The 12,003-nt window shown below is 40.7% G+C and overlaps 1 protein-coding gene across 4 annotated transcripts in view; it reads right to left on the bottom strand.

Annotated features, from left to right (window-relative positions):
- Positions 1-1,338: 1,338 nt before the first annotated feature.
- Positions 1,339-12,003, bottom strand: part of LOC109194552 (immunoglobulin lambda-1 light chain) — a 36,898-nt gene continuing 26,233 nt past the window's right edge. For all 4 annotated transcript variants that reach the window (XM_025906301.1, XM_025906302.1, XM_025906299.1 and 1 more), the window contains 2 exons: positions 2,550-2,583; positions 1,339-1,852 (listed from right to left, as the gene is read on the bottom strand). In XM_025906301.1, coding sequence (XP_025762086.1) covers positions 1,530-1,852; positions 2,550-2,583 — 357 coding nt within the window. In that variant the 3' untranslated portion in view covers positions 1,339-1,529. The remainder of the gene's footprint in view (positions 1,853-2,549; positions 2,584-12,003) is intronic.

Here is a 12,003-nt window from a genome sequence, read left to right on the forward strand (position 1 = left end):
AAAGGTTATAACACAAAGTAGATTAAAACAGTTGAGGATGATTGGCATTCTAAGTGGGCGACACATACATGAAGAAGCTTGTGTATTTATTTCCTCAGCTTGTCTTACTTCTTTGCTGTGTCCTCCCTCATGATGTTTAAAGAAAATGAAAAGTTAAAAAAAAGAAAGCAAAGGAGAAAATTTCAGATTTAAGTTCATCAACAAGAGATGTCACAAGTGCGGAAATTCACCTTCAGCTTTCTGTAGATCATCCTTGTATATTAAAGTTAATGAGCAACTTTTGAGCCACTTTTCTTACTTTTCTTTTTTAATTATCAAACCACTGGGTGACATGCAACAATCATCAAATCAAATGTCAGAAAATGAAGAATGCATTTGTTGCTTTTAAATCAATAGTGCTTTTGGCCGCTACTGAAATCACAAGGTGTGGCCATGACTATGAGCTGTGCTTTTTAGACTTGGCAGACTTTCATGCTGGATGTCCTTCCTCACACAACCCCCAAAGGGATTTATGTGATGTCTAAAAGACAGTTGATGGTGACTTTTAAAAGAAAAGGAAATAATAAACAGCTTTGTGTTTGAATTGCCCACATAGAGAAAAGCAATAAGATGCAACAGTAAAAAGAAACCATTAAAGTCCTGAAAAAATACATATAATAATGACAAAAGCAAACCTGCATATGGCAGTGGGTCAGGTTATATAAGTTAAGTCAGACAGATATAAATAGACATGGGCTTTATTATTACTAAACTGGGGAGATTCACTTGTTACAGCAGCACAAAGGTCAGGAAGAAAAAGTGAGAAGAAAAAGCACAGCAATGGACTCTCTTTAGTCTTTTTAAACAATTCATAAAGGTAAGTTTGTACCAATGAAAGAGTATTCAGCTGACTGTTTCTGAATAACCAGATTTTGGTAATAAAACATTTCCAGTAAGCAGCTCTCATTTTATTTTACAGAGAGCTGGTAATCTTAATTTGCATGTGTAGTTAAATAAATAGTATAAATAAAATGCTGAGACCTGCAGGTGCATACTGGGCAGGAAGAGAGGGAGGAGTTGAGAATTGACGCATCACTAACTGAGTGTGAAGATTTACTTGCAATTCTCGAACCAACATTTCGAACCAGTGACACTTTTACTCTCTGTACTCAGGTAAAATTATGAAGTGATGCTCTTTGGTGTACAAATACCTCACAGCATGCATTTCAGAATGTCTTTATGTTTTAATTATGAAAAAAACATTTTAAAAATGATGTGCTTATAAATGGATCGTTTTCCTCTGTGTGCCCCTGAGTGAAACAGTGAAAGAATTCTTTTTATTTTAGAACAAGGAAACAGTGATTTTTAAACCGATGCTTTTATTGATTTAATCCATAACAACTGCAAATATCTGTTCATGAAAATGGAAATGAACAAATGATGTGAACCTTTTGCTTTATTCTGATTTCTAAAATATCAGCTTTGCAATAAGCAAACAGCGCAAATAGTAAAAAAGCTGAATTTAAATGCTTTAAAATTCTGGTCCTCGACTATTCAGTGGGACATTCTGACTTCTTGATGGTTTTCTCTGAAGTCTGCGAGCCCAAAGACACTTTACATGTATAAACCTTATCCATGTTCCAGTCTGATGTCTGGATGGTCAGAGAGCTGCTGATTTGGTAAGTCTGGTCTGGTCTCTGAACAGCAGTGCTGGTAGAGATCCCGCTGCTCACTGGACCCCCACCAGCCAACCAGCTCACATCTGCAAAAGACACAGACTGACTGGACAGACAGATCAGAGAAGCTGTGTTGGACTGGAGCTCAGCACTGGACGGAGGGAAGACTGTCAGGACAGGAGGAGGAAGGCTGGAGCCTGAAAATACATGAAAGATGAAAGATGTTCAGGAAAAATAGAACTGAAGTAATAAAAATAGAAGTGGTGGAAAAAAAATCAACAAGTTTAATACAGAATAAAGATAAATTCCGTAAAAATCAAACAATATAAACAGTTTATCTGTAAAAACAAATAAATAAACAGGTAATCACACATTTTCAACTGATTTTAAAAACTGTCAAAAAAATAAAACAAAACTAAATCAAGCCCTAATTTTACATTAAAGAGAATTTAATTTAATTCTGGAGGATATGTCAAGCAATCATATGCTATACAATGCAAGTCATTCCCTTCAATTTCAAAGGTGACAGGTTTAAAGCCAGATATTTTTAAATTTTGTACTTTAAATTAATGTTTAAATTAGGTAAAACTCTTAATGAGAAAAGACAACATAGACTTATGCATACTTTAAAAATTAAAATGCTTTGAAAATAACAAGATTGATTGCCAACATTTTCACATTTTCAGTAAACATTTTTTTAAATTGATTGAAAACATTTCTTGATTTTAATACAACTCATAATCATGTCTAACGTATAAAATACGAGTTGGCTCTGCATCAGATACTATAAATATATAAAAAAGATTATAAACAATAAAAATATTAAATTAAGAACTTTTCAGTAAACTATCGGAAATTTTCTAATGTTTCAGGATCAATTAAAACAGCACTTACTTGTCACAATCAGCTTGGTGCCTTGTCCGAATACCACAGTGATTCAGTTTGTATACATGGCTGTACAAAAACCTCCTGACTGTCACTGATGAGGGGCGAGGTACTGAAACATCCTGTTTAGGCCAACTTTCACTGTCAATATATCATGCGCCTCATCAGTCTGCTTATATTTCACAACAATGATATAATGTTTTCCAATATACTTTTTAATGATTAAAAATTCCTTAACCCTTTAAGACAGGGATGTCAAACTCCAGGCCTTGAGGGCCGGTGTCCTGCAAGTTTTAGATCTCACCCTGGATCAGCACACCTGAAACAAATGATTAGCTCATTACCAGGCCTCTGGAGAACTTCAAGACATGTTGAGAAGGTAATTTAGCCATTTAAATCAGCTGTGATGGATGAAGGATGCGGGGGCAGCAGCCTAAGCGGAGAAGCCCAGACCTCCCTCTCCCCAGCCACCTCCTCCAGCTTATCCAGGGGAACACCAAGGCGTTCTCAGGCCAGCCGAGAGATATAATCTCTCCAGCGTGTCCTGGGTCTGCCCCGGGGCCTCCTCCCAGTGGGACGTGCCCGGAACACTTCACCCAGGAGGCACCCATGAGGCATCCTTGTCAGATGCCCGAACCACCTCAACTGGCTCCTTTTGATGTGGAGGAGCAGTGGCTCTACTCTGAGCCCCTCCCGGATGGCTGAAATTCTCACCCTATCTCTAAGGGAGAGGCCAGCCACCCTTCGGACGAAGCTAATTTCCGCCGCTTGTATCCGCGATCTCGTTCTTTTGCTCACTACCCACAGCTCGTGGCCATAGGGTGAGGGTAGGGACGTAGATCGACCGGTAAATTGAGAGCTTCACTTTTACACTCAGCTCCCTCTTCACCACGACGGACCGTTGCAGCGTCCACATTACTGCGGCCGCAGTACCAATCCGTCTGTCGATCTCCGGCTCCCTTCTCCCATCACTCGCTAACAAGACCCCGAGATACTTGAACTCCTCCACTTGGGGCAGGAACTCATCCCCGACCCGGAGTGGGCACTCCATTCTTTTCCGGCTGAGAACCATGGCCTCAGATTTGGAGGTGCTGATCCTCATTCTCGCTGCTTCACACTCGGCTGCGAAATGTTCCAGCGCGAGCTGGAGGCCTTCACCCGATGAAGCCAACAGGACCACATCATCCGCGAAAAGCAGAGATGAGATTCTGAGGCCACCGAAGTGAAAGCCCTCTGCCACTTGGCTGCGCCTAGAAATCCTGTCCATAAAAATTATGAACAGAATCGGTGACAAAGGAGGCAAAGTCAAACATGACTTTTAAAAACACGAGCATAGGCTTATAAGGCCTACAAGTAAAAAACTATTTTTTCAGCAAAAATAACATCACTTCCGGTTTCAGGCAGGTAATGGCGGACATAATAATAATAATAATAATACTACATTTTATTTGAAAGCACCTTTCAAAACACTCAAGGCCGCTGTACACAGTAGAGTAAAAAGCAACATAAAAGCAAAGAGTTTACACAATCATAAAACATGAACAAATTTAAAATAGCCGAACGGAGAGGTTATGTGGGATAAGCTATTTTGAACAAGTGGGTTTTGAGTTGGGACTTAAAGAGAGAGAAGGTAGAGATATTTCTCAAATCAGGAGGTAGGGAATTCCAGAGTCGAGGAGCAGAGCAGCTGAAAGCCCTGCTCCCCATGGTGACAAGACGGGGGGAGGGGACGGAGAGTGAAAGGGAAGAAGAAGATCTGAGGCAACGAGATGGGTCGGTGATGTTAACCAGATCAGAGAGATATGGAGGAGAGAGATGATGAATAGCTTTAAATGCGTACAAGAGTATTTTGAAATTGATACGATGCTTGACCGGGAGCCAATGAAGCTGCTGCAGAACAGGAGTGATGTGGTGGCTAGAAGGGGTCCTGGTGATGATACGGGCAGCAGAATTCTGGATGCGTTGAAGCTTGTGGATGGATTTTTGAGTAAGACCAAAAAGGAGTGAATTACAATAATCAATCCGGGAAGTAACAAGGTTATGGACAAGAATGGCAGTGGCGTGTGAGGTGAGAAAAGGACGGAGACGATTAATGTTGCGCAATTGAAAATATGCAGACCGAGTGACATTATTAATGTGTGAATTGAAAGATAGAGTACTGTCGAGGATGACACCCAGACTTTTCACAGAGGAAGAAATAGAGACCGGCGAGTTATTGATAATAATAGAGAAACTGTTGGTTCTGGATAATGTTGATTTAGTGCCTACTAAGAGGAGCTCGGATTTATTACTATTAAGTTTAAGAAAATTAGAAGAGAACCATGAATTTAGTTCAGCTAAGCAGAGGGTGAGGGAGGATGGGGGAAGAGCAGAATCAGGTTTAGTGGACAGATAAAGCTGGATGTCATCGGCATAACAGTGAAAGTGAATATTGTATTTACAGAAAATATGTCCAAGCGGTAGAAGGTAGATAATGAAAAGAAGGGGCCCCAGGACAGATCCCTGGGGCACACCAGTGGTCAGAGGAAAGGGCTGAGAAGTAAAGGATTTGAGTTGAATGAACTGAGTGCAATCAGATAGCATTGATTTAAACCAGGCTAGTGGAGTATGGGAGAGACCGATGGAGGCTAGCCTACTGAGAAGAATAGAGTGAGAAATAGTGTCGAAGGCAGCGCTCAGATCGAGGAGGATAAGAATGGAAAGTAAACCGGAGTCAGCTGCCATAAGAAGATCATTGGTTATTTTTATGAGTGCTGTTTCAGTGCTATGGGAGGGGCGAAAAGCAGACTGGAACTGTTCATACAGATTATTATTAGTTAAATGTGAGTGGAGTTGTGTGGCAACTATTTTCTCAAGAATTTTTGAAAGGAATGGTAGATTGGAAATAGGCCGAAAATTCTCAAAATTATTGGGATCTAAACCAGTTTTTTTTTTAATATTGGGGTGATGGTGGCAATTTTGAGGGAAGCAGGAACAGTTCCAGTGGTAAGTGAAGAGCAGATGATAGAAGATATGAGGGGAAGCAAAGAAGGTAGACATGCCTTAACCAAAACTGTAGGAATGGGGTCTAGCTGACAAGTAGAAGGTTTTGACTTACAGATGAAATCTGAAATATCAGTAACCGAGGGGAGCTGGAAAGCAGAAAAACAGTGTGATGGGAGAGGAATTACACAGTAGGAGCTAAATGGAACATCGGAAACCAGGTCTTGGTGTATTTTGTGAATTTTCTCAATGAAAAATAACATTAAAGAATCACAGAAAGAAGACGAGTAAAGGTGAGTAGGTAAAAAATCTGGTGACCTGAAAGAAGAGTTGAACAGTGAAAACAATATCTTGGTTGAGTCATCTTTTGAACAGATAATGGTGGAGTAGTAAGCAGATTTTGTTTGATTAATACACTCCTTATAATACATAATATGATTATTAAACATTTCCTTGTGGATATTCAGACCAGTTTTCTTATAAAGGCGTTCAAGTCGTCATCCTTTTGCTTTCAGGAGCCTGAGTTCAGCTGTGAACCAGGGTGCTGACTGAGAGAATGATACAGATTTGGTTTTGAGTGGGGCAACAGAGTTTAGGATACTATTGAGACTAGAGTTATAATAGGAAACTAAGTCCTCTTGGGTGAGCAGGTTATGAAAATGCAAATGACTAGAGAAAGCAAAAGAAAGAGTATCAGGATTGATTTTCTTAATATTCCGAAAAGAAATGGTACGAAGGTTCTTGGTTATAGAAAAGGTCATTTTGACACTGAAAGAAAGAAGCAAGTGGTCAGAAATGAGCAGTTCATCAGCTTTGCAGTTAAAAGGAGTAAGTCCAGAGCAACAAACTAGGTCCAAAGTATGGCCCTTAGTATGAGTAGGAAAGTTTATGTGTTGTTTAAAGCCAAAACTATCGAGGCAGGATGAGAGGTCTTTGGTGAGAGGATGATCACTGTTATCCATATGAATATTAAAGTCTCCCAGGCGTATTATATTAGGGGAAACAGTAGCTATGTGAGTCAGCAGATCAGCAAAGTCACTTATGAAGACAGAATTAGACTTTGGAGGGCGGTAAATAACAGTTATGACAGTTGGAACAGGTCCTGACAGTTGACAAACAATGGATTCAAAGGAACTGTAGACAGGTGCAGACAACGGCGTGACTTTCCACTTCTCGCGATAGATTACCGCGAGACCTCCACCACGGCCGGACTTACGAGGTTGGCAGGTGTAAACAAACCCCGGGAGGGGGGGAGTCATTGAGCGGCGAAAAGTCATTGGGCTGTTGCCACGTCTCGGTCAAACAGAAAAAGTCAAACTTACGATCTGTGAGTAGATCCCGAATTTGATGACCCTTGCTCGTAAGCGAGCGGATGTTAAGGAGGCCGAAGTTGACAACCGTGTTGTCAGACTGGTCAGGGGTGTTAGCCGACCTGGGCAGGCTGGCTAAAACACTGTGATCAGCAGCCCTGTCGGAGTTCCGTGGAGGACGACGAGAAGTGGACCAGAGGGTCTGTATTGGCTTCGAGTCGTCATGGTGAAAATTCCGACGAGAGCCTCGGTGAATGTACTTTCGGCGAGGGAGGAAGGCGATGTCTGTGTGGAGATGAAGCGCAGCTGGCGGTGGAGAAGCCAGGTGAAAGCGGAGACGGAGAAGCTCGTCAGCTGAGTATTGGTGAAATCCAGCACTAGGTCGGTAAGCCAATGACATAAAAATCCAGACCCACACGAGCAAGATGCAGAACCTGCCAGACCACATCATGCACAGTCAGGTAGGCCAAACAGTCAGGTGTACGGATCCGAGGGAGACAACGGCCAAAACAAACAGGCAGATGAACTAGACCCAAAAAAACTCAGGCACTTGCAAAATTCGCTGGATCGCCAGTAGTATCAGCAGAAGACAAGGTTTAAAATTTGTTAAGATGTATCAAAGAATATATAAATAAAAGATTAAAAAGATAAAAAGATACCGGTGACTAGCGGCAGCAAGTCGCGCCAGTGTTCACTCAACCGGAAGTCTGATGAAGCAAACAAGAGACATACGATAGTTCGTATTTCAATGTAGGAAGTGTTATGAACAGATGATCGGATTGGCAAAGCGTGTTTCTGGAATATTATGTTTTTGTTCCTGCAAGTGCTTTTTATGCAATTTTTGCAAAGCTATATGTGGAAGGAAACCATGACCTAGGACAAGCTGATGGCATAAGATGTAAGTACAACTCCGGTTTCATATGCAAAAAACATTTATTGCCCTCGCTTACGTGGTTCCGGATCTACAGGGATTTAAAAATAGTTAGGCAAAACGAAGCATGCCCGCTCCGACCAGCTTTAAAGGGTTAATGATACCTTCAGCCATTAATCGTTCCCAAATTCTGTCTTGGTACTTCATGCAAGACTATAGAAACTGTAATAGTCAAGTGCGGCAACAATTTAAGGACTCCAAAGCAGGAGGCTGACAACTCGCTATTTTAAAATGTTTATTAATAATGAATTTCAAAGGATAACAAATGCATATACATAAACTACCAGTCAAAAGTTTTAGAACTTGTCCATTTTCCAGTTTTATATTGAAGATTATGCAGTTTAATGTCTCATTGCACTCTAAAATGAAAGCTTAGTACAAATAAGCATTTGGAGTTAAAAAAGAACTCATGGAATCAATTTATAGGCCAAAATGTATTCTAAACTTTTGACTCATCAAAGCAGCCACCTTTGGCAGATATAATAGCTGAACACACTCGTGACATTATTTCTGCAATACAAATCCAATATTCTTCAGAAAGTTCTTCCCAAAACTGTTGCAGAAGTTTGTGTGTTATTAGCTGAATCACATGGCATTACTATCAGCAAACGTACTCTCGAAAGCGCCAATTTGTTGCAATCCGGTTTTGAGTCCGCATTCCTCTGCGCCATATTCTTCTGGGTAACAAGAAAATTACGTCTGTCAAATAGTGTCATGATACGTTCTGTGCAGCAGGCAGGGAAAAATGACCCAAAATGCAGGACTCTCAACGACAACAACGCAGCTTTTATTGCTCGAAAAAGATCAGCCCTTCGGCTGATCCGAAGGGCCAGCTCTGTTCTAGGATGCCCTCTGGACCCAGTGGAGGTGGTGAGTGACAGGAGAATGGTGGCTAAGCTGTCATCCCTGATGGACAACATCTCCCACCCCATGCATGAGACTGTGACAGCACTGAGCAGCTCCTTCAGTGGGAGACTGCGGCACCCACGGTGTGGGACGGAGAGATTTCGCAGGTCTTTCCTCCCCACTGCTGTCAGACTCCACAACAAAGACTTTAACTGATCAAACACACACATGTGCAATAACACTAAGTGCAATAATCTTCCTGGCATCGTTGTATTTTTTACTCAGTTGTATATAGCATTTGTATTCTATTTTTATCTTATTGTATATTTTTTTCTATTTTATTCTACTGTATATAGTATTTTATTTTATTCTATTCTGTACAGTTGTGTACTGTATTTATTCTTATTTTATTTTATTCTAATTTTGGGTTCATAACTTTTGCACTGTCCACTTCCTGCTGTGACAAAACAAATTTCCCACATGTGGGACTAATAAAGGTTATCTTATCTTATCTTAAAACCTTGTCATAAAATAAAACTCACAAAAGCAAAACAAAACAAAACTCAGAACAAAGGAGCTGGAACATGACAAACACACAGTGCGTACAGGGTAGCAGACATTAATGACACAACAGAGAGCAACGGAAAACACAGGGCTTATACACACAGTGGAGTAATCAGGGAATAGGAAACAGGAGGGAGACACAGCTGGGAGAAATTAGGGCTAAAGGGACAGGGGGAAATAAAATTGAATACACTGACATAGGACTGGGACTAATAAAATAAAACAGGAAACAAGAAACAAATCACAAAGATGCAAACTTGACACTAAACTAAACCTAGAATAATAATCAAAACAGAACAACTTAAAGAATCATAACACAGAAAAATACCAAAATATAAAAAACTGAAACCCAGAACCATGACATGTAGATTACTGATTGGCAGAGCTAACTCGAAATTTCGAGTTACTTTTCTCAAAGTATTTTCAATGGCTCTCCTCTGGGCGCCGTCGCCGCTGCATTTCCTGCAGGACTGAGAGGAGGAGAGCCACCTTCAGTGGCGGTCCTAGCCTGTTTGGCGCCCTGGGCGAACACTCCCTCTGGCGCCCCCCCCCACACACACACACACACAAAAGATATTAAGGATCGTACATTAACATAAAACTGTTGTCCACACACACATGAAGAGAGAGAGAGTATGCATAGTATGCAAACGGCTACCAAACAGCCATCATAATTCTTCATACAATGAGAACAGGACAAATCAACACCTGACAATGACTAATTAATATTAAAATCTGTAACATAATGTATTGTTTGGAGTTTAATCTGTTAGTGTTGCTATCTTTACCATTTCTTCTTGGAGCAACTGTAACCCACATTATTTCCTTAGTAAAGTATTAATAAAGTATTCTGATTCTGACTGTTTCAGGATGACCTGCCATTATCCAATGACACATCTGCTTACCTGTATCTTTTGCTCCTCTTCTTTTCTATTTTTTTCTAAACTGAGCACCTGATGGCTTTGAACTTTTCTTGTCCATCTTCCATTGGTTTTAATTTTGCACCCATCCCTCAACCCAAGGATCACCACAACATAACCTAACAGACCTATACCTTAGTTCACAGATTCACTTTGTCTAGGGTTTATTTCTGGGATTTCACACAACCCAGGATTCAAATCATGAATACATAATAGACTTGGATTTACAACATTAGGAATGAAATGTGCTCGATTTGGAAGCAGCCGGCCCCTCCCCTTTCGACTGGTTGTGTGTGAGACTTTAAATCATCAAACTGTAAATTTTGAATTGTCATTGATCCCTTTACCCCTAGTCCTAAAGTGTATATTTATTTTCTTACTCTTCTTATATTTATTGTTTGTTTACTTGCACTGCTGTAACTGGAGCCTCGTCGTCTCGTCTCTCTATATACTGGACTGTATGTAGCGGAGATGACAATAAAGTTTACTTTGACTTCAGCAGCGAGCAGGCGCACCAAGGGCTCTCGCGCTCACTTTTCGCATATAGAATTTTGAAAAAACATCGGTGCAAATTATAAGTCTGTATCATGATGTCTGGTGTTTTCGTGTTTGTTGGTTTGTTTTTATTTTGTTTTATTTTGCTAGTTGGTTATTAGATGCTGCTCCAGTCAGCCAGACAATCCCCCGCCGCCCCGCCCTCTCCTCTCTGCGCCGCAAGCAGCAGGCGCACCTCGCAAACGGAGGGCGCGCTTACTCCCAGCAAATGGGCGATAGAAAACCGATCGGTGCCTATGCCATTCCCAATATGCGCTGGCTGCCGTAGGGGCAGCATGAGTACGAGCATTTTTTTTTCCTTTTTTGGCGATGCCCGTGATGCCGCCCCCCATCACGATGCCGCCCCGGGCAACCGCCCGTGTCGCCCGTATCTAAAACCGCTACTGGCCACCTTGGTCCCCAAAGCCACTCTGCTTTTTAACTCCAGCAGATAAGACCATTTCCCACACAAGAAACATAAACTACTCTACACTCTTTTTAAACTACCGACACTTTATTCACTTTTAGTCACTTACAGTTATTTATTCACCTTTCAGTCACTTTATTTTAAAACTGTGTAATTTTAAAACTGTATATACTGTATATTCTGTGTATTTATTATCTCACTCTTATTGCCTGTTCTTATTGTCCTTATCTTCAACGTTATGCTGCTCTGTGATATGTTAATTGCCCCTTGGGGATAAATAAAGTCTTTCCGATTCTGATTCAAAATTTTGAGTTAATAAGTGGAAATTTCAAGAACTATAACTCAAAATTTCGACTTATGGATACTTTTTTTTTTTTTTTGGTGACAGAAACAGCCTTCCATAGATGGGAGATGGAAGCATGAAAATACAATAATAACCACAGCAGCCAAAAAGAGAACCTGACGAGCCCAGTTGTAATTAAGCTATTAAGACTCAACTGTACACCATGTTCATGTTTTTCTCCGAAATAATAAGTTCCATTGGAGCAACAACACCTCTTTCTGTCTCTCGCTAGCAAAGTTGACGCAGAGAACAAAGTAAAGCTAGTTTTCAGCTACGAGCCCGAAACGGAACCCAACGTATTAGCCAGAGGTCCCGCGGACCTGTTTTAGATACGCGCGGAATAGTTTTCTATACGAGGGTGCTGCAAAAATGGTGAGTCACCTTCAGTAATAGTAATATATCACACAGCAATAGTACATTCATGTAGTTGTAAACATCATGATAATATGATAATATAATAAGTGATCCAAAGTATTCAGAATACTTTACTCTCATTGAGTAACGTAACAGAATACGTTACAAAATACATTTTGGGCCATATATTCTGTAATCTATAGTGGAACACATTTTAAAAGTAACCTTCCCAACACTGGTTGTAAGTAATTC

The sequence above is a fragment of the Oreochromis niloticus genome, linkage group LG4, assembly GCF_001858045.2.
Source record: "Oreochromis niloticus isolate F11D_XX linkage group LG4, O_niloticus_UMD_NMBU, whole genome shotgun sequence".
Lineage (NCBI taxonomy): Eukaryota > Metazoa > Chordata > Actinopteri > Cichliformes > Cichlidae > Oreochromis > Oreochromis niloticus.